General features: G+C 41.7%; 1 protein-coding gene across 3 annotated transcripts in view; it reads right to left on the reverse strand.

The window, feature by feature from the left end:
* Positions 1-23,747, reverse strand: part of ubtd1b (ubiquitin domain containing 1b) — a 32,587-nt gene that overhangs the window by 4,535 nt on the left and 4,305 nt on the right. For all 3 annotated transcript variants that reach the window (XM_034108039.1, XM_034108038.1, XM_071206820.1), the window contains exon 3: positions 3,145-3,372. In XM_034108039.1, the coding sequence (XP_033963930.1) occupies positions 3,145-3,372 (228 nt within the window). The remainder of the gene's footprint in view (positions 1-3,144; positions 3,373-23,747) is intronic.

Here is a 23,747-nt window from a genome sequence, read left to right on the forward strand (position 1 = left end):
ATTGGTCCCTCTTCTTTAGAGAAGACCAGGAAGTGATGGATACACGGATCGTGTTCCAACCAATAGGCACGCAGTGACTCTAAAGAATAATGATCACGCACCAACACACATTCAGACTAAAGGAACATTGGGAAATGAGAGAAGTAGAAAGTACAGGTATTTGAGTTCAACATGTAAGAAGTAGAAAGTACAGGTATTTGAGTTCAACATGTGAGAAGTAGAAAGTACAGGTATTTGTGTTCAACATGTAAGAAGTAGAAAGTACAGGTATTTGGGTTCAACATGTAAGAAGTAGAAAGTACAGGTATTTGGGTTCAACATGTAAGAAGTAGAAAGTACAGGTATTTGAGTTCAACATGTAAGAAGTAGAAAGTACAGGTATTTGAGTTCAACATGTAAGAAGTAGAAAGTACAGGTATTTGAGTTCAACATGTAAGAAGTAGAAAGTACAGGTATTTGTGTTCAACATGTAAGAAGTAGAAAGTACAGGTATTTGAGTTCAACATGTAAGAAGTAGAAAGTACAGGTATTTGAGTTCAACATGTAAGAAGTAGAAAGTACAGGTATTTGGGTTCAACATGTGAGAAGTAGAAAGTACAGGTATTTGGGTTCAACATGTAAGAAGTAGAAAGTACAGGTATTTGAGTTCAACATGTAAGAAGTAGAAAGTACAGGTATTTGGGTTCAACATGTGAGAAGTAGAAAGTACAGGTATTTGGGTTCAACATGTGAGAAGTAGAAAGTACAGGTATTTGAGTTCAACATGTGAGAAGTAGAAAGTACAGGTATTTGGGTTCAACATGTAAGAAGTAGAAAGTACAGGTATTTGGGTTCAACATGTAAGAAGTAGAAAGTACAGGTATTTGAGTTCAACATGTGAGAAGTAGAAAGTACAGGTATTTGGGTTCAACATGTAAGAAGTAGAAAGTACAGGTATTTGAGTTCAACATGTAAGAAGTAGAAAGTACAGGTATTTGAGTTCAACATGTAAGAAATAGAAAGTACAGGTATTTGAGTTCAACATGTAAGAAATAGAAAGTACAGGTATTTGAGTTCAACATGTGAGAAGTAGAAAGTACAGGTATTTGGGTTCAACATGTAAGAAGTAGAAAGTACAGGTATTTGGGTTCAACATGTAAGAAGTAGAAAGTACAGGTATTTGAGTTCAACATGTGAGAAGTAGAAAGTACAGGTATTTGGGTTCAACATGTAAGAAGTAGAAAGTACAGGTATTTGAGTTCAACATGTAAGAAGTAGAAAGTACAGGTATTTGAGTTCAACATGTAAGAAATAGAAAGTACAGGTATTTGGGTTCAACATGTAAGAAGTAGAAAGTACAGGTATTTGAGTTCAACATGTGAGAAGTAGAAAGTACAGGTATTTGTGTTCAACATGTAAGAAGTAGAAAGTACAGGTATTTGAGTTCAACATGTGAGAAGTAGAAAGTACAGGTATTTGTGTTCAACATGTAAGAAGTAGAAAGTACAGGTATTTGTGTTCAACATGTAAGAAGTAGAAAGTACAGGTATTTGAGTTCAACATGTAAGAAGTAGAAAGTACAGGTATTTGTGTTCAACATGTAAGAAGTAGAAAGTACAGGTATTTGAGTTCAACATGTAAGAAGTAGAAAGTACAGGTATTTGTGTTCAACATGTAAGAAGTAGAAAGTACAGGTATTTGTGTTCAACATGTAAGAAGTAGAAAGTACAGGTATTTGTGTTCAACATGTAAGAAGTAGAAAGTACAGGTATTTGAGTTCAACATGTAAGAAGTAGAAAGTACAGGTATTTGGGTTCAACATGTGAGAAGTAGAAAGTACAGGTATTTGAGTTCAACATGTAAGAAGTAGAAAGTACAGGTATTTGTGTTCAACATGTAAGAAGTAGAAAGTACAGGTATTTGAGTTCAACATGTAAGAAGTAGAAAGTACAGGTATTTGAGTTCAACATGTGAGAAGTAGAAAGTACAGGTATTTGTGTTCAACATGTGAGAAGTAGAAAGTACAGGTATTTGAGTTCAACATGTGAGAAGTAGAAAGTACAGGTATTTGGGTTCAACATGTAAGAAGTAGAGAGTACAGGTATTTGGGTTCAACATGTGAGAAGTAGAAAGTACAGGTATTTGTGTTCAACATGTAAGAAGTAGAGAGTACAGGTATTTGGGTTCAACATGTAAGAAGTAGAAAGTACAGGTATTTGTGTTCAACATGTAAGAAGTAGAAAGTACAGGTATTTGGGTTCAACATGTAAGAAGTAGAAAGTACAGGTATTTGAGTTCAACATGTGAGAAGTAGAAAGTACAGGTATTTGAGTTCAACATGTGAGAAGTAGAAAGTACAGGTATTTGTGTTCAACATGTAAGAAGTAGAAAGTACAGGTATTTGTGTTCAACATGTAAGAAGTAGAGAGTACAGGTATTTGGGTTCAACATGTAAGAAGTAGAAAGTACAGGTATTTGTGTTCAACATGTAAGAAGTAGAAAGTACAGGTATTTGGGTTCAACATTTGAGAAGTAGAAAGTACAGGTATTTGGGTTCAACATGTAAGAAGTAGAAAGTACAGGTATTTGAGTTCAACATGTAAGAAGTAGAAAGTACAGGTATTTGTGTTCAACATGTAAGAAGTAGAAAGTACAGGTATTTGTGTTCAACATGTAAGAAGTAGAAAGTACAGGTATTTGAGTTCAACATGTGAGAAGTAGAAAGTACAGGTATTTGTGTTCAACATGTGAGAAGTAGAAAGTACAGGTATTTGTGTTCAACATGTAAGAAGTAGAAAGTACAGGTATTTGAGTTCAACATGTAAGAAGTAGAAAGTACAGGTATTTGAGTTCAACATGTGAGAAGTAGAAAGTACAGGTATTTGTGTTCAACATGTAAGAAGTAGAAAGTACAGGTATTTGTGTTCAACATGTAAGAAGTAGAAAGTACAGGTATTTGAGTTCAACATGTAAGAAGTAGAAAGTACAGGTATTTGTGTTCAACATGTAAGAAGTAGAAAGTACAGGTATTTGTGTTCAACATGTAAGAAGTAGAAAGTACAGGGATTTGTGTTCAACATGTAAGAAGTCAAAGTAAAACTTAAAAATAAGTAGTGGAGTACAGTAACGAAGTATTTGTACTCCACTACTTCCCGGCTCTCTCACCGTGTGGCAGAGTGATGCTGGCTCCGTCCACTATAGCCTGGGCCAGGTCGTGGTCGTTGCACTCCAGCGCCACGGTAGCAGCTTTCAGAGCGTCCCAGATCTCTTTTCGGCCCTCGAAGGCGGGCGCCGTGTCCCAGAACTCGTCCCTCTTGCTCCGCAGCTGTCCCTCCGTCATCGGGTAGTCGCTCTTCCACTTGGGGCGGTCTTTCTTCAGAGGCTCGTTACGTCCTGCGAGGGGAAGGAGAAGCAAGGCAGGGTCGTTAGGTAGTGAACAAGTGTGGCACAGGTACTGATGTCTGGAAACTCTTCAGGACAAACACTGCTTTTATATTTATATTGAACTATTCTCTAAAACAGTGGTTCCCAACCGGGGCTACGGGGGCCCCTAGGGGTACTTGAGGGTATCGCAGGGGGTACGCAGGTCATCGCCAAATAACTTTTGTGTTACATATGACGGATACAAGTTATTGGCTTCCTAAATAAGTGGCGAGTCTTAACATAATTGTTTTACCTGACAACAAGTGTTTGTATTCAATGTGAGTTATATAAGTGACTTTCATTTAGGAGCAGTTGGGTTAAACATAAAGGGTTTAATACACGGAAAAATTTAGGCAAATGAGAGAGGGGGATCTAATAGAATGGCGACCAGCTCAAGGGGTACGCGAGACAAAGATCGTTGGGAACCACTGCTCTAAAAGATTGTTTCTGACATGTTTGTGTCCTCAAGTTTTTGCCATTTCTTAATGTGAAATAATAGACTTCTTTTTGGAGGAGCTTGTGAGGGGAAGGGAGGATCGTTAGGTTGTTAAAAAGGTCTGGGATGACTTCCGGTTGGGCATGACGGAGTAGAGACGTGCGTAGTTCTGCTCCCGCAAACTTTTATGTTGTAACTTTTCTGAAGCCCGTAACTCTTCTCTAACTTACATTTAAGTGAACAATAATATTATTCCACTCACAACGCCACCGTAGTATGCCGTCCAAACCGGCGAAAAGCAACAAAAAAGAACAAAGCGCCAGGACCGATAGCCCCGAGCTAGCTAGCAACAATCTCAGCATGGAGGGCATAGCTGGCCTCCTTGAAGATCACCGTAGAGCTCTCTCTGCCGACTTTAAGTCTGCCATCTCAACTCTCGAAGCAAAACTAGACCGAATCCAAGCGACTGTGTCAGACCACGGGCAGACAATTGCTTCGCTCGAGTCCAATGCTAATTTGCAGGACGAACGCATGTTAGCTCTGGAGGCTACTTGTGCTACGCTAACGGACAGCAATGTTAAACTGCTGGCCAAAGTCTCTGATCTCGAGTCCCGCAGCCGGCGCAACAATATAAGAATCGTCGGTTTGCCAGAATCCATTGAGGGCCCTCATCCCTCGACATTCTTCCCGAAGCTGCTGATGGAGGTCTTTGGTGAGGGCGTCCTTGATTCGCCGCCGGAGTGCGACAGGGCCCACCGCTCACTCACCGACAAGCCCAAGCCGGGGCAAAGGCCACGGCCGGTCATCATCCGCGTCCACAGGTACCAGCAGAAGGAGAAAATTATCCGCGAGGCTCGGGCCAGGAGAGGCAAGCTACAGTACCAAGGTACGCCCATCGCCATCTACGAGGACTACACACCTGAAGTGATGGAACAGCGCTACAAATACCGAGAGGTGATGGCGGAGCTTTACAACCTAGGGCTCAAGCCAGCCCTGCTGTTCCCTGCGAGGCTTTCCATCGTATCGAAGGAGGGAGGTAAGAAGAGATTCTCCTCGGTGGCAGAGGCTAAAGGCTACATAGCATCCATTCGTCCTGACGCTGACTAGCACTAATGGTGCCGATAACTATTGCGTCTGATGGGACGTTTAGTAAGAGACTATTACTTCTTTTTTTCGGATTCTGCTTTCATGGACACTTTTTGTACATGCACCTTAGCCACTCTGGTATTTGCACTGATAGTTTGAGCCTAGTGCTGATATTGCAATGAACATGAATGCACCTGCTACTGTTTACACTACATGGGACCCAAGTACTTGGACTGTTCTGAATGCTGTTTGAACTGATTCCTTCTATGGGTTTTAACCCTTAAAGTGCAATTTTATTCTGTTTTACTTTATCTCTGGGCCTTATTATTTTTTTGTATGTATGTTACTTGAGATCTATGTCAGTGCCTTATTGCCCTCTGCTATGCTTATATTGGCTGGCTGTTTACCTATATATGGATGTTGTACTATTCTATGCATATAGATATACACTTGAGTCTTTTTTTTTGCTTGTTCACTTTAATACTATTCCGTGTTACAATGGGCTTCCCGCTTTTAGTATAGGGAACGGGACCCCGGAAGATAAGTTCAGCTGTTGAGCTATAGCGCTCAGACAAGGTTTGTATTTGGGATGCTCCAGGTATGGTCACATTTTGGTTTATGGGTTATGTTTTGTTTATGGTTTGTCTATTTTTTGCCTTTGCCTTTGCCCTTCCCCTGTCTTCTTCTTCCCCCCCACCACTCCTCTCCCCTCAGTCCGCGGGAAGCACAACGGTTTCAGACCACCTTCATTAGACTCCCCATATGACTAACAGTATGACGACTGCTGGCAGAAGTGTGCGTCTGATCTCCTGGAACACCAGAGGAATGAACAAAGCTATTCAAATGGGTAAGGTCTTGACTCGACTGCAACATCTTAAAGGGGACATTATATTTTTACAAGAAACACACCTTAAAACGTCTGACACCCTTTGCATCAAGCGGGCGTGGATGGGCCATTACTTCCACTCAAGATCTTCTAGTAGAGCCAGAGGTGCTGCCATTATTATTCACAAGAGTGTGATGTTCGTACCAACAAATCCTATTCTCGACAATAATGGCTGCTACGTCATAGTTTCAGGTGTCTTGCAGGGCATGCCTGTAATTTTGGTTTCCGTTTACGCACCCAACTGGGATGATGACCAATTCTTTATGAACCTTTTTGCTAAAATCCCGAACGCAGACAATCACCGCATAATCATGGGTGGAGATTTTAACTTTATTCAAGATGTGCACCTCGACAGGTCATCCCTTAAGCTTGGCACTCTCTCAAAATCCGCTAATGTAGTCTCAAATTATGCAGCACAATTAGGAATCTCAGACCCTTGGAGATTTAAAAACCCTCAAAGTAAGGCTTTCTCTTTTTTCTCACACGTCCACCACACATTCTCGCGAATAGATTTTTTTCTGCTCGATGACAGCTTGCTACACCTTGCCAGCGCGTGTCAATACCATCCTATAGCCACCTCAGATCACGCCCCTGTATCAATTGACATCCACTTCCTTCTTAGTGTTACTCCCGCTAAGTTGTGGAGGTTTAGTTCCCACCTGCTGTCAGATGACAAGTTTAAGGACTTTGTTAATTCACAGATTCGTTTATATATCGAAATTAATGACACTGCTGATGTAAGTTGTGGAACAGTGTGGGAGGCTCTCAAAGCCTATGTTCGTGGGCAGGTTATTTCGTATGTTTCCAAACTAAGAAAGGATGAAAGGGTTCGGCTGTCTGCAATTTTGGAAGAACTTCTCCGAATTGATGAAACGTATTCCTCCTCCCCCTCACCGACCTTATATAAAAATGCATATTATTACATTCGGAACATGACCTTTTAATGACGAGCGTAGTGGAGAGACAACTGAGGCAAACTAAGCAGCGCTTTTTTGAACAGGGGGACAAGGCTGGGAGGCTCCTGGCTCAACAGGCTCGGGCAGTTAACGCCTCCAGATTAATCCCCAAAGTAAAGTCGCCCGAAGGCAATTTAGTCTCTGACCCGATTGAAATAAACAAGTCTTTCTTTGAATTTTATAATAATTTGTACACTTCTGAATGCCCCATAATTGGCACAATAAACCCAAATCCTCTTGACTCCTTAACTTTCCCCCAAATTTACGTAGTTAACACAGGCAGAATGGGGGACCCCATTTCCACTTTAGAGATACAGGAAGCCATCAAATCTATGCAAAATGGGAAATCCCCTGGTCCGGACGGCTTCACAGTCGAATTCTACAAGGCGTATTCGTTTCTTTTGGCCCCAATTCTAGCAAGGATGTATAATGATTCCCTTAAAGAAGGCAGATTACCTCAAACCCTATCCATGGCATCCATCTCTCTACTATTGAAGAAGGATAAAGATCCTACTCTTTGTGGCAGCTACAGACCAATTTCCCTCCTAAATGTTGATTGTAAAATACTGGCTAAGATTTTGTCCGTCCGCCTCCAACTCGTGATACCTTCTATAGTTCCGCTTGACCAAACAGGCTTTATGATAGGGAGACACTCTTTCTTCAATACCAGGAGGCTACTTAATGTTATTTTCTCGCCCCCGTCCAATGTCCCCGAAGTCATAGTTTCACTCGATGCGGAAAAAGCTTTTGATAGGGTTGAGTGGAGCTACTTCTTCTTCATTTTAGAAAAATTTGGCTTTGACTCCAAATTTATTTCTTGGATTAAACTTTTATACGCCTCCCCTTCTGCATCGGTAAACACAAATGGCATTCACGCCAGGGCTGCCCGCTTTCTCCCCTATTGTTTAATTTAGCCATCAAGCCTCTAGCTATATGGCTCAGAGGCCACAATGGGTTTGAGGGCATCACTCGCCATGGTATAGTTCACAAACTTTCCCTTTATGCGGATGACCTTCTCCTATACGTCTCCAATCCTGTGTCCTCTCTCCCTCCTATATTGTCAATCCTTGAGCAGTTTGGTCGTTTATCAGGCTACAAATTAAATCTCCAAAAGAGCGAACTATTTTTTGTAAACCAACTGGCGAAGACACTCCCCCCAACCGCTTTTCCCTTTAATATTGCATCAGACGGCTTCAGATACTTGGGGATATCCATCACCAGCTCCTTTAAAGATCTGTTTCCCAAACAATTTCACCCACTCTTAGCTAAATGCAAATCGGATCTATCTAGGTGGTCTTCCCTTCCCTTATCCCTTGTTGGCCGTGTCAATCTTATTAAAATGGTAATTCTGCCGAAGTTCTTATATCTCTTCCAGCATATCCCAATTTGCATCAATACAGCTTTGTTCACCAGTCTTGATAGTCAACTAAATGCAGTTCATTTGGGATGACAAACCCGCCCGTCTTAAAAAATCAATTCTTCAGCTCCCCAAGTCGGAGGGCGGCTTGGCACTCCCGAACTTCCGTCACTACTACTGGGCCTCTAATATTAACCGACTCCTTTACTGGACTGGCCCCAAGACTCCTAACTCCAGCCCACCATGGGTTCACATGGAGATCTCCTCCTCCTCTAGCTCCTTACACTCTGTGATTTGCTCCCAACTTCCCGTAATGACGCACAAAATCTCAGTCAACCCAATTGTTACCAGTACTATTAAGATTTGGCTTCAATTCAGAAGGCAACATGGCTTACACAGAGCCTCAATCCAAGCTCCGATTTTAAATAATCACTCATTCTCTCCATCCTGCTCGGACCCCACCTTCCGAGTGTGGGCTGCCAACGGGCTTGTCACAATCAGTAATCTTTACAAGGATGGGGTTTTCTCTGACTTTGCATCCTTGTCAGCCAAATATCACCTGCCAAACAGTCATCTTTTCCGCTTCTTCCAAATTAGGCATTTTGCTCAAAAGCAATTTCCCCATTTTCCCAACCGCCCCCCTGAGTTAGGAATTGACCAGTTTCTCACCCTTGATTGTGACCAAAAAAGGCTGGTATCTACTATTTATGGAAAACTTGCCTCCTTTGACCTAGCCTCTACTACATCTATAAAAGAGTCCTGGGAGGGTGAGTTGGGTTTAGACATATCTGACAGTAAGTGGAGGGACATTCTTCGTTTGGTGCAAACCTCATCTATCTGTGCTAGGCATGGTCTAATGCAGTGTAAGGTGCTCCACAGGGCTCACTTTACCAATGCTAAGCTAGCCAAAATATTTCCTCTTAGAAGCGATGCCTGTAACAGATGCAAGCAATCTCCTGCCAATCACACACATATGTTTTGGTCATGCCCCAGCCTGAATGCCTTCTGGTCTAGTATTTTCAAAACCCTTGAGCAGGCCCTTAACACACCCATACCCCGTAACCCTCTAACTGCCTTGTTCGGCGTCCCCCCAACACAGAACATGCCCACCACGACCCAGCGGGTCATCGCCTTCACAACCCTGCTGGCCAGGCGTTCCATTCTTCTTAAGTGGGAGCACGTCTCCCCACCCACACATGACAGGTGGATACAGGAACTATTACAGTGTATTAATCTTGAAAAGATACGATTTTCACTACAAGGATCCCTGACACTCTTTCATAAGACCTGGACTCCCTTACTACTGCTAATCAATGACCTTACAATCAACCCTGATGCTGATGAGGTGTGAGTGAACCCGGTGGGGGGGGGAGAGACCTTCACTTCCCCTTTTCCTTATCTCCCTAATACATTGACCATTACTTTTTTTGCCTTCTCTGTTTCCTCATGTAACTTGCAGTACCGTTATTTCCCTGTTATTTATTTTTACTGACTACTAACATGAAGAAGCATCTGTATTTGTATGTAATTTTCAGGTATTGGTCTTTGTATTTCATGTAATTTCTACCCCTCTTTTCTTTCCTTTTTTTTTTTTTTAATGTTTTGTAACTTTTTGATTTATGTCTTGTTTATAATGTGATCATAGCCCATAGGGGTGAGGGTGGGGGGTGGGAGGGAGGGGCGAGGTAACTATTTAATTTTCCTACAGACCGTCTTCTATACATGCGTACCTACTGTATTGCCATTGTGATGTCTGTCAAAAAGCCAATAAAAAGATTTATAAAAAAAAATAAAAAAATAATAATAATAAAAAAATAATAATAATAATAATAATAATAGTAAGAAAACAGTCTGCAAAAACCACATTTGAAGTGATGTGATAAACCACAATTGTTATGACTGTCATTTACTATATTCTTACTGGCATGGAATTCGTTTTTAATGCTTTTCCAGTACCACCGTTGATTTTAATGAATGTCGTGATCACGTGTAAGTATGCACACCATAATGCAATGTATAGGTAGGTTTATGAGTGACACAATGTTCCCATAAACATCCTGTGCTGTCCTCTCGTATCACACACAGCGCTGGCAGCAGAGAGAAATGCTAGCTGCCGCGCTGTGTCACCCTGATCTAAAATTAGGAGGTCATCCAGGGTTTGCAATATTCATGAAGCATGTGTAGAACTATATCTGTCCGGTAACCTTACCTGTGTTTCCCACCATTCAATATTAACACAAAGCACACCTAGGCCAGCAGAGCACTCACATTAGTGGAGGTCTGAGGACGCATGCTAACACGCTAGCATCCGGACAGGCAGCTAGCATTTCTGATCATCACTCAGCAGTTACATGTGTAAACAATTACGGGTTATTCTGTAAGCTATGGGCACCAGTCAAAGACACCACGATTAACCACACCTGGACCTTTGCTAAGTCCCGCCCCTCAAATGCAGACTAGCCAATCATATCGTGTCCATCAAAAACGACACAACACTCTACTACTACTACTACTACTACTACAGCTACTACTACTACTACTACTACAGCTACTACTACAGCTACTACTACTACTACTGCTACTACTACTACAGCTACTACTACTACTACTACAGCTACTACTACAGCTACTACTACTACTACTGCTACTACTACTACAACTACTACTACTACTACTACTACTACTACTACTACTACTACAGCTACTACTGCTACTACTACTACTACTACTACTACTACTATTGCTACTGCTACTACTACAGCTACTACTACTACTACTACTACTACTACAGCTACTAATACTACTACTACTACTACTACTACAGTAAAAATATGAAGCCGATTGGTTCTTTTTTTTGTACTTTCAAGCTGATGGTAAAACATGCATATAGCATTTCTGAGTGACAATTGTTACCATTCTACATTAAAACCTTTAGCACTAACATTAACAGAGAACGTTAGCCCATCACTAACCAGCGTTAGCTTGTTTAGCTACTAAAGAAATACTGGATGTGTCCCTTTTTATATATATACTGTAGTGGCTATTTGTCAACAACAATAAAACTTCAAAAGGCCACTGAGGCACCAGGTATAGTGGATCTTACGCAGACCACGAGTTGGTAAAGCGTCCATTGTCCAGACATCGACATTTGTGTGGTATTTATTAGCTTCACCTTGCGGGAAAACAATACAGCAAAAGGTGTGTACATGTTTGCTGAACTCAGCTCTACTGGTAAAAAGTTAAAAAACATAGACCTTCCCGGTGCCCACTGACTGCTGCTGTGCCCTGATTGACTTAAATAAACCCAGCTGTGTGCCCAAATTGACCCATCACCTTCAAAATAAAAGCATTCTAGCTGGAACACAACTTAACTTAAATAATATGGCTGTAAATTAATTAATTCTTTGATGAATACTCATGCTGCTTTTACTTTTAAATGATTGTACGGTGCATAAAGAGCTACCCCATATTAGAAGAACAGTAATTTAATTTGAATAAACTGTGGTTCACTTTTAAAGTTCACTGTAATCTGTAGGCTTTAGCATTAGCTTCCACATGTTTGCTCATGAATCAGTTTGATATCCCGGATCTACTTCCCAACACATCATGTGGACCAGTCCGTCTGCCTCTCATTGAAATCGCTATACATGTTTCTGATCATACCAGAATATTTCTTAGTTAATTTAGCTAAAGCTGGGCAAGGAAAGGCACACTTCTCTTGTTTTGCTTTATCTTTGGCAGTACTAGAACAGAACAGTTCTACCCAACTGTCAAAACGTCACTTAAGACACCCTTAACGTCTATTCCAGATGCCCGAGACAGACACGCCGGTCACTGAGGAGTGAAGTGTATGAAGGAGACGGCACAGATACAGGAGGTTGCATTTCTTTCAAACTAATTATTTAGAGTGCAGGCGGCTCAGGAGAAGCAGTTTGGAGGACGTGGGGCGGTGTAGGATTAGCACTCGGAGAGGAGCGAATCCAAAGTGAGGCAAAGGAAGAGTCAGTGCCACTCAGACAGAGTGGACGTGGACAGGGGATTCAAGTGGAGTAAATATCCGTATGGGGTCCGTATATTACACAATAAGACCGACAGGTGTCCCTATACAAAAGTTATACCAGTTCTTATGTCCAAAACTATAACGGAGGCATTCAACTAACGATTATTGCCATCATTGATTAATCTGCAGATCTGGTTCTCGATAACTAAAGCAGCGTCTGGCCAATGCAACATCGAGAAAATTGTATTGTATTGTGTTGTCCAACGAAACAGTAAGAAAGCAAAAGATGTCCGGCTTACTTTGATGTAAAAATGGCAAGAACAAGCAACAAATGCTCACATTTAAGAAACTGGAGCCATGACATGTTGCGATTAGTGGTTTTAAAATGCACGTAAACTATTTATTTACCAGCAAAAACGTTTAATAGTGTAGCTAATTATTTTTCTCATGTGTAAATAAAGGGAAGAGAGCTCAAGATGTAGATAACAGCAAACACAACGACCCCATGGTAAAAAGATACTTCCTGTTTACACGAAGGGGGGGTCGTGTGTTCAGGGCATGGATGGAGAAAGAGGAACGGTGCAGGGGCATTTCCCCCCATTTTCTCCGAGGGGAACATACATCGTGTGACTTTGAAATTCCCCAAAAAGCATCCTCTTCTCAGATAAGAGGCTTTCAGGTCATTTTGAAGAACCTCCAGAACAGAGTTCGTCAATTCACCTCAGTGGCAATTGTAAAAATACAAAAGTAGTGAAAACATTATTGCTCACTTTCAGGTTCATAGGGTGCGTCTCACTTATATTAATTTTCATTTCCTCGCTCCTCGGGCTCGGTATCAGCAGAAGTTGATTTGTCTGCGCCATCTTGAGTACCGTCCCAGTGGCCTTATTTGAGCCGGAGGACCGAGGATCGAGGAGTGATAGCGGAGGAGCGATAATCGAGGAACTACCAGACCATCCGTGAAATCCTCAGACACTCGCCCCGCCCCCTTACTGTGTATCGCTCACTGATTGGACGATGCAGCGCATGCACTGATCTGGCTGCTGTCAGACGACCAGCTGTGCGGCGTCATCACAAACGGACGTGGCTTCACGTGACGCTCCGGAGGAAACGACGTCCCATATATATGAATATATTTATAGTAATGTATCCTGTAATTTATTCCAAGTGTTTTAATGATGAGACAAGGGGATATAAGTATGTATAAAAAGCAGAGATGGCAAAAGTTCACACATCCTGTACTCAAGTAGAAGTACAGATACTCGTGTTTAAAAATACTCTGGTAAAAGTAAAAGTACTGACTAAACTTCTTTATTCAAGTAAAAGTAAAGAGGCTTTGAAGTGTACTTCAGTAGAAAGTACCCATAACTAGCAGCTGTTTTAACCTGTTAAGCCCGAAGCCTGGGTTTTTTTTTCACGACACTGTCTCAGGGCATCTTAATATTTAAAAACCTATTCATGTGTTATACCAGATTAACGAGAAGAATCTCAGCTAACGGACGATACGAACCATTTTTACCGAAACAAAACGCAAGTCTCACAAGAAGCGTTAGCATTAGCCCTTAGCTAAAACGGGCAGATGCTACTTCCGGTGCTAACTAGCAAAAACAATCTTTAAAACTTAATATTTTCTGCACAAACTACATATCCTCTGAAAGCTGATACTCCACAGATTATTTTGTTATAAGTATCATCACTGTAGGACACAAACTCACTGAGCTATCAGCCAGAACAGAGAAGGAAAAAAACAACAGTTTTCAAAACCATAACAATAATTATGTCTTACGGAGCGTCCACACTACGGCTTCAAAAGAAGCTTGGAGCTGGGCGTGTCTGGAGCTTGGGGATTTTATTCAAGCAACACGACCAACAACCAATCACATGAATCTCCCCCCCCGACATACAAAGCAAAAACCCCCGGGGATTGTATGGGAGCAATATATATATATATATATATATATATATATAAACTCCCCAAACAGGCGAAAACCTACCAGTTTCCCCCACTGCCTCTGCCACCTCCCTCCATGCCTGGTTCCTCCGGTTTGTATCCCGGTAGGTGAAGAGGGTCTGGTCAGACAAAACCGGGTGATTGCTACGGCGATAGTTAGTTTCTCTTCCGACTTTTTTTGAAATATAGAAATGTACGACGGGATATCTCTCCCAGCTTAGACGCGGTTTGATTGGCTACGGCTTCAGCTGTCAGATTTTCAGAAACGGGATTTGATTGGCTGGCGCTGGCTACTCCGGCGTCTCTTGTTCAACTTCTGACGGCGGAGACGGACCGCTCTGCTACCCACAATTCAGTTCGGCGAAAAAGCGAGGCTACTTGACGTCACCCCATTGAAAGTGAATGGGCAGATTGGAGTTTTCGACGCTGTAGTGTAGACGGTAGGGGTGTAACGGTACACGTACCGAAATTATTCGGTACGGGCCCTTCGGTTCACGTGTGTACCGAAGTGTACCGAACGAATATAACGTTAAACGTAAAAGATTGAGAACGTGAACAACTTCTTGGAAGTAATCTGAGGTGCTGCGTCGCAGCATTCAGAGTAATTTTCTCCCATTGTGTTCAACGCGTCATAGAGCGAGCAAGTCATTTCATTGGACGAGCTGGTCAGAGGGATGCGTTCAAATGCAGTCAGTAATTTGAGGAACTGTCGAAATGGCGAACGCAGATAAAGTTGAGCTCGAAAATCCTCCAGCATCATTGAAGTCTCCGGTTTGGGAACATTTTGGTTTCGCAGTTACGTACAAGGATGACGGACAAAGACAGGTGGACCGAACCAAAGCTCTTTGTCGGCATTGTTCGACTAACATTGGTTACGCGGCTGGCAATACATCAAACTTGCACACTCATTTGAAAAGGCATCACCCGAACGTGAATATCACCGGTACCAAAAGACTGAAGTGCAAATCCAACTCCCGATAGCATGTAGCCTCCACCACTCGCAGAGAGTTCAGACCGAGCCAAAGCTATTACAAACGCCAAATATCCTTATGTTGCCATGTTAGCAAAGCGCTACCTGGCTGTATCTGCTACCTCTGTCCCGAGCGAGAGGGTGTTCTCCACAGCAGGAGACATTGCTAGTGCCAGCAGATCTGCCCTTTCAGCAAGCAATGTGGACAAGTTCATCTTTCTTTAGAACAACATGAGAATACAATGACAAGCAAGTCCTAATGTCAAGCTGGCTGCTTAGGTACTAGTACAGTAAAGTTCAAATACAGATTATTTCAGTTCATCGAAATGCTGCACCTTAATGTTTATTTTATTATATTTTGTATTGATTTGAGTGAATACATTATTCACAATTTAATAATAGTTTAAAAAAAATATGTTATGTTTTGTGATAATTTTTTCTGCTGTACCGAAAACGTACCGAACCGAACCGTGACCTAAAAACCGAAGTACGTACCGAACCGAAATGTTTGTGAACCGTTACACCCCTAGTAGACGGGCCGTTACCGTTGCTGTTTTGTGATCAAAGCTCGTGTTCAAGGGAATAAAAACGCTGTTTAAAGTTAATCCAATGTCTCTTAGTCACTTTAGAATTGTTCCTGATAATCTATCATTACATTCATGGCAGCAGTGTAGGTATAAAGTTTCACAGTCCCAAGCTAATGCTGTCTCACATGCCGTTTACGCAAACCTCTCTGTACTTGACGTAAGTGTTTAGCGGGACTACAAACTGTCACTCGATTCTATTGGCTCTAACGGTTCAGAAAAGGTGTCAATCACCCAAATCAACCAATGGGTTCCAAAGATATGATCCTGCGTAGTATAAACTACGCCCGCTCCGGCTCCATTACGCATTACGCAGCAAGACCGCACCGCAGCAGCACCACCACACAGCCACGATAGCAGGTAACAGGTAACAGAGCACATTTCAAGGACGTTGATTTCTTTGCTTTTAGATATTTTTCTTGTGTATCCTCTTTCCATTTTAGCAAATAATGGCAGCCAGAAGGGAGAGCTTCACCACCGAGCAGGAGCTAGAGATGCTTGCTGACGATAACGGGGCTATGATCATACCAGATGACTCTTCGTCGGATGATGAAGATCTCCTCCAGCCAGACCTGGATCCGGACAGTAGTGACTCGGATGTTGATCTTCCACCACGGGAAAGGTATGTAATCTCTCTGTTTTTATATATTACTTATGTGGTTGGTGGAACTGCATCACAGTGCTAGCTTAGCCAAGAAGCTACAGGAATGATTAGGCAAAATGCTAAATAGTGTTACTTGTCTTTTTGGAGTTACATTTTCTAAATGAATGGCCAGTGAATGAATATATACATGTGTTTACTTATTTATTTGGTGTAATATTATTCATTTATAGTCCAATATTATCCTATAAGTATAAGCCAGTGAATTAATCTAATCTCTTTGTTTTTCCACATTTGTTAGATGAGGAGTGACCCCAGCAGGACAAAGCCACACAAAGACTTTCAGGGAGCAGCTTGCTGCAGAATTGTTGGAGTTTGCTGAAGGCCCTGCACCTCCACCAGGGCTCGGGGTTTAACAGAGTTTAGAAACTGCACTTCTAACAATGCTAGAGTAGCAGAGATGGCAAAAGTACACACATCCTTTACTCAAGTAGAAGTACAGATACTCATGTTTAAAAATACTCTGGTGAAAGTAGAAGTACCGACTAAACTTCTTTACTCGAGTCAAAGTAAAGAGGCTTTGAAATGTACTTCAGTAAAAAGTAGAGATGTCCCGATCCGATCACGTGATCGGGGATCGGAGCCGATCACGTGATTTTCAAAAGATCGGGGATCGGGAGAAAAAAATCGGGGATCGGGATTTTTTTTTTTTTTTTTTAAATGTATACAATATTTTTTTTTAATTTAATGTTACAAAACAAAAATGACCATGTTCACGTCTTAAAGTCATCCTGAGGACTTAGTTTTGGTTTAAAATTACACAACATCATGTATGTGTTGCTTTCTTTGGGCTTGTTTTCAGACCTGGTTGCTTATTCCTCTGAAAGCTGGCAGCAGAGTGGGCGCAGTGTCTAATAGTAGCAGCAAGCTAACGAGAGGCTACGTTCAGCTGGTGACTCGGGACGGAGAAAATGTCAGCAGTTTGGAAGTATTATGAAATTGAAAGCGAAGGCAGTGTAACAGCCAGATGCAATGTTTGCAAGGCGGAGCTTCCGCGTGGTGGAAAGAACAGAGCTACGTTCAACACGACCAATCTAATACGCTACCTGAGAAACAAACGCCAACAACAACACGACGAGTACACAGCGGCCACTCGGGTAACGGCACTGAAGCAACCGACACTTTCAGAGACTTTCAAAAGGAAAGAGAAACTGCCCCAGAACAGAGAAAAGGCCAAACAATAACAGCCAAGATAGCTGACTTCATCGCGTTGGATGACCAGCCGTTATCTGTTACCTTTTTTTTCTCTTAATGCATTGCATAAAGATCGGATCGGGAAATATCGGTATCGGCAGATTGTCAAAATCAAATGATCGGAATCGGATCGGGAGCAAAAAAAGGTGATCGGGACAACCCTAGTAAAAAGTACCCATAGCTAGCAGCTGCTTTAAAGAGTACCTGACCTCCCTTTATATTAATAGAACAATAATGTCATTGTTAGCTAATGAATGTTTCCATGCTGAACAACGGCAACATGACAACGTTTCCATTGGTCCCTCTTCTTTAGAGAAGACCAGGAAGTGATGGATACACGGATCATGTTCCAACCAATAGGCACGCAGTGACTCTAAAGAATAATGATCACGCACCAACACACATTCAGACTAAAGGAACCAGCTGTTTGGGAAATGAGAGAAGTAGAAAGTACAGGTATTTGAGTTCAACATGTAAGAAGTAGAAAGTACAGGTATTTGTGTTCAACATGTGAGAAGTAGAAAGTACAGGTATTTGAGTTCAACATATAAGAAGTAGAAAGTACAGGTATTTGTGTTCAACATGTAAGAAGTAGAAAGTACAGGTATTTGTGTTCAACATGTAAGAAGTAGAAAGTACAGGTATTTGTGTTCAACATGTAAGAAGTAGAAAGTACAGGTATTTGAGTTCAACATGTGAGAAGTAGAAAGTACAGGTATTTGAGTTCAACATGTAAGAAGTAGAAAGTACAGGTATTTGAGTTCAACATGTAAGAAGTAGAAAGTACAGGTATTTGTGTTCAACATGTAAGAAGTAGAAAGTACAGGTATTTGTGTTCAACATGTAAGAAGTAGAAAGTACAGGTATTTGTGTTCAACATGTAAGAAGTAGAAAGTACAGGTATTTGTGTTCAACATGTAAGAAGTAGAAAGTACAGGTATTTGTGTTCAACATGTAAGAAGTAGAAAGTACAGGTATTTGTGTTCAACATGTGAGAAGTAGAAAGTACAGGTATTTGAGTTCAACATGTAAGAAGTAGAAAGTACAGGTATTTGTGTTCAACATGTAAGAAGTAGAAAGTACAGGTATTTGAGTTCAACATGTAAGAAGTAGAAAGTACAGGTATTTGAGTTCAACATGTAAGAAGTAGAAAGTACAGGTATTTGGGTTCAACATGTAAGAAGTAGAAAGTACAGGTATTTGTGTTCAACATGTAAGAAGTAGAAAGTACAGGTATTTGTGTTCAACATGTAAGAAGTAGAAAGTACAGGTATTTGAGTTCAACATGTAAGAAGTAGAAAGTACAGGTATTTGAGTTCAACATGTAAGAAGTAGAAAGTACAGGTATTGAGTTCAACATGTAAGAAGTAGAAAGTACAGGTATTTGGGTTCAACATGTAAGAAGTAGAAAGTACAGGTATTTGTGTTCAACATGTAAGAAGTAGAAAGTACAGGTATTTGAGTTCAACATGTGAGAAGTAGAAAGTACAGGTATTTGGGTTCAACATGTAAGAAGTAGAAAGTACAGGTATTTGAGTTCAACATGTGAGAAGTAGAAAGTACAGGTATTTGAGTTCAACATGTAAGAAGTAGAAAGTACAGGTATTTGAGTTCAACATGTAAGAAGTAGAAAGTACAGGTATTTGGGTTCAACATGTAAGAAGTAGAAAGTACAGGTATTTGTGTTCAACATGTAAGAAGTAGAAAGTACAGGTATTTGTGTTCAACATGTAAGAAGTAGAAAGTACAGGTATTTGAGTTCAACATGTAAGAAGTAGAAAGTACAGGTATTTGAGTTCAACATGTAATAAGTAGAAAGTACAGGTATTTGAGTTCAACATGTAAGAAGTAGAAAGTACAGGTATTTGGGTTCAACATGTAAGAAGTAGAAAGTACAGGTATTTGTGTTCAACATGTAAGAAGTAGAAAGTACAGGTATTTGAGTTCAACATGTGAGAAGTAGAAAGTACAGGTATTTGGGTTCAACATGTAAGAAGTAGAAAGTACAGGTATTTGAGTTCAACATGTGAGAAGTAGAAAGTACAGGTATTTGAGTTCAACATGTGAGAAGTAGAAAGTACAGGTATTTGGGTTCAACATGTAAGAAGTAGAAAGTACAGGTATTTGAGTTCAACATGTGAGAAGTAGAAAGTACAGGTATTTGTGTTTAACATGTAAGAAGTTGAAAGTAGTAAAGTTCTGATACCACAAACTTATCTCGTGCCCTCATTGGTCATGTGCGCGTTCGTGTGTGTTGGAGGAGGGGCTCTGTGAGGAAGTCTGAAGGAAGGGGCAGATTTTTTCCGGCTGCGTATTTTCAAATTCTAGCGCACTCGAACTGGTTTCTCCATTCTTACCTACCCTACCTTTACGTAACGTAACAAAGTATTTGTACTCCACTACTTCCCACCTCTGCTGAAAAGCAGGCGGTAACAAAAGGAAGGGTTTCAACCAAATCTAAAGTAAAACACCCCAAAACGAAGACATGAAGCAATGCATTACTGACCCATCAGGCAATAAGGGTGCTTTCCTCCCGCTGTGCTCATAAAGCAGGTGCCACGTGATGCATGTTGGATTTATGAGCGTCAATAAAAATAAGTCATAAACAAATATCCGGCTTCTCTGTGCTGCAGGACACAAACACAACAACACACACACCACAACACATAAAGGGTAGCTCTGAAAGGATTACCTGCTCCGGGGGAAACTATGTTCAATGTTTCCTTGGCGCTGAGAAGGCATTTAACACATTCCTCTGACGTGAGGCGATTAATGAAAGCAGGGTGTTTTCTGTGTTCCTCTTTAAACACAGACGTCCGTGAGCAGCGGGTTTGGAGGGACGTTTTCCCTTTAACCGGACACATTGTGGATCTACTTTTTCCTCCGAGGGCCACATAGAGAAAAATATACGAAGGGCTGCTTCACTCACTAGAGGTATACTGCCTGGGTAGATTTCAAGCTTGTTATGTAAATCAGTTATTATATCAACTAAGATTTGTTTACAAATGTTTCCAACTTTAATTGATTGAATTTATTTGAAAGGTGGGCACCATGGATGTATAATAAGAAGGGGGAGGCGGAGTCTCGTTCTTTCCTATGGGAGCTGCTCATTGGCGCATGAGGACAAAATGGCCCAACTTTTGAGAGAGCGAAACGTCACAGATTACCCATCATGCCTAGCTGTCAGAGCAGAAGAACCCGTATGTGCGCTCACAGAGCACAAACCCCTTAAGCCCCGCCCCCCGAGCTCCCACTCTCGGCTCAGTAGAATGAATGGATTCGGCTTTTAGTGCATTTTACAAATTCAAGGACCGAATGATTCTCATAAGGGCTATAAAATAGTTCATACTGGGTAGTTTATTTAGTTTAAAAAGTTAAGTATTTAAAAAAGTATCCGCTGATTTACAGACGTCTCTTTCCCAAGTCTTTCTGGGCCCTGAGACGTCACGGACTGATACGGAAGTTGTAGTACCGCCGTTTGGACACAGCGAATATTTTCATCAGAGTCCGGCACACATGAATACCGTGATATATTTGTACATATATTTTTTATTTTGTCATACGAACATAGCTACAGTGTAGTTATGACGATGAAAATCTTAGGTCACAGGTTCCTCCAACGGTGCAACACAATAAAACAGATAAAGAGAAAAAAATATAGTGCCATTATACTTTATTTGAATTTGATGAGGGCCGTTTCAAAATGGGCCGCATTTGGCCCCCGGGTCGTAGTTTGGACACCCATGATCTACAGTATGACTGGATTTCCTCAGGGCTCAGAAGCACGCACACTCCCTCATGCTGTAACACACACACACCTCGTAGCTTGTTATCTTATCGCTGCGTTCCGCTTTCTGCAGCGATACAGTCTCTGTGCCAACACAAGTCCTTTGTAGCATCTGTAGCTTTTGAACTCAGAATGCCCAGCAGGAACAATAAATTAAATTGAAGACGGTACGAAAATATTTCAAATTCTCAGCTGCTTGCCAATGACCCAACCAGAGCCTTTCAAACCTCCACATTTCCTTTGAAGCCGACTTAACAGAAAAACCTCCTCCACCTTATTTTATGCTTGTAAGCTTTTGATCTCAATGTTCATTTCCACAGAGAGTCTTAAAATATGCTTAGAGATTAGGTTATTAAATTCCAGGGGGTCGACGGTCTCTTTTATTGTACTTAATTCAGCACTAGCAACAAATACAGCTCCTAATGTGTCCTAATTTTAACGCAAAGCAGTTACTATACTTATTCATTTACTGCATTTTGAGGCAGAGAACCTACACATCTTGAAAAGAAACATTGGCATTGGTGACTTAGTTATTACTGTAGATATTGAACTGACAATCGTACAACCCAACAAGCTGTTCCTATAAAAAATAATACTACGTTAGCTATACATCGTAAGGATCCTACACACCAAGCTGACACCAAAGAACACGTCCCGACGGACCCGACTGTTGTGTCGCCTCACGTCTCCTGCGTCTTGGCCATGCGTGGCACTGGAACACACCGCAAAGACTTCGGCCGACGGCCAAATAGCACGTACGAACTGCGCATGCGTTAGTGACAATACCTCTCCTCACCAGCAGGCGGCGGTAGTGTGTATTCGTCATTCAAAAGAGGCAACAACCGGAAGACAGACTGCGTGATACACAGAGAGAAGAAGAACCGACTGCGTGATATAAACAAACAACAAATAGTGCGTTCCATGTTCCCTCTACAGCGAGAAGCTCACGGGGCTTTCCCGAACCTGAGTCGAGAGCTGGAGTTCAATGACATCTCACATTTGCCTTCTTAATCGTTTGTTTGGATCGCTCACTTCCGTTTCGCTTCTCATGCACTGATTCGCTAAGCTGAACAGCCAATCAGAGTGATTTATTTTGCTGACTGCCTTTGGCCGACTGCCTCCCAGAAGGTGTCGACACGACCGAAAAGACACAACGGGGCGGGACACACCAATCTGAGTAGGGCGACAGGCATACTTGGGCATACTTGCCAACGTTGAGACCTCAGAAATCGGGAGCATTTCAAAACCACCGCGGGGGGGGGGGGGGGGTGGGGGGGGGTGCTAGTGGATCATCGCCGGAGGTTTTTTTCTATTGTAGTGGTAAGTGCACTGCCTTGCAGCCTGTAGCACCATCCTTGATGTAGACTTTGAGTTGCGCGCGCTGCTAAAGAGACGCACTACCATGGAAACCAAACAATGGTGTAGCTGTATTAAAGTCAGAGTGGAAACAGTCCCGAGTAAATCTGATTTTGACCCCGGGAGGAAACCGGGAGTGGGCTATGAAATCGGGAGTCTCCCGCGAAAATCGGGAGGGTTGGCAAGTATGGCGACAGGACGCTCATCGACGGCCAGACATCTTTCGACACCGAGAATCGGCTTGGTGTGTCAGGACCTTTAAGGATGTATAGCATATGCTGTCACTGTTGATCAAAACAAACCTCCACTTCCACTTTATAATGATTATAATCATTAACTGTAGCTTGAATAATACACTGCATTTTGTGCTTAAAAAAAAGGGGGGAGAATTACTAAAACAACCCAAAAAGAGACACTAAATTATATCAATTCCACTTTACAATCATTAAGTGGAAGTGTCACTTAAATAAATATATAATCCACCAAATATGACCAGGTTTTCAAGCTATCTTTTAAAATACTTGCTTTAAAGACTCTAAATCATAGCTTTTTCGACATGTTGTTTAAACCTGTTTTTTCAAGCCTTTTTTCGACCGCAGATTTGTTTGGATTTATCATTAGGAACATATGAGTTAAAGCCTGTACATAGAAAACAACCTTTCATCCAGAGTCAATAAGGACAAACCCTTTACCGCTTGGGAAGAAGTGAACCTAATCACCCCAAACTGTTGAATGAAAACCACATGAGCTTTCTGTGTATTCGACGTCTTCCTCCGAGAGTGAAGCAGAGTCGATTTCTCTCCAGTTAGAGAAGTCTTTGACGCAGCGGGGCATGATGGGACTTGTTCTTTTTGATCCAAGCCTGGACTAGCAGGGAGTTTCTGTTGATACCTATCAGGGTGGGGAATTACCACAAACCCCTGCCAAAGCTCGGGGAACATTGGCTGTGAAGACTTTAAAAAAGTGAATCCATTGGGCATGTTGGCAGGAGATATTCTGCTTTCAAATCTGTATCAGCTGTTCGTTCTGTCCCTTGATACTGATGTGCTTAAAAGCTGGAGTCATTCTTAAAAAACGTCCTGTCTTTCTGAACTGGAGACAATGTTGGAAAAAGACGGACT

The sequence above is a fragment of the Pseudochaenichthys georgianus genome, chromosome 19 (assembly GCF_902827115.2).
Source record: "Pseudochaenichthys georgianus chromosome 19, fPseGeo1.2, whole genome shotgun sequence".
NCBI lineage: Eukaryota > Metazoa > Chordata > Actinopteri > Perciformes > Channichthyidae > Pseudochaenichthys > Pseudochaenichthys georgianus.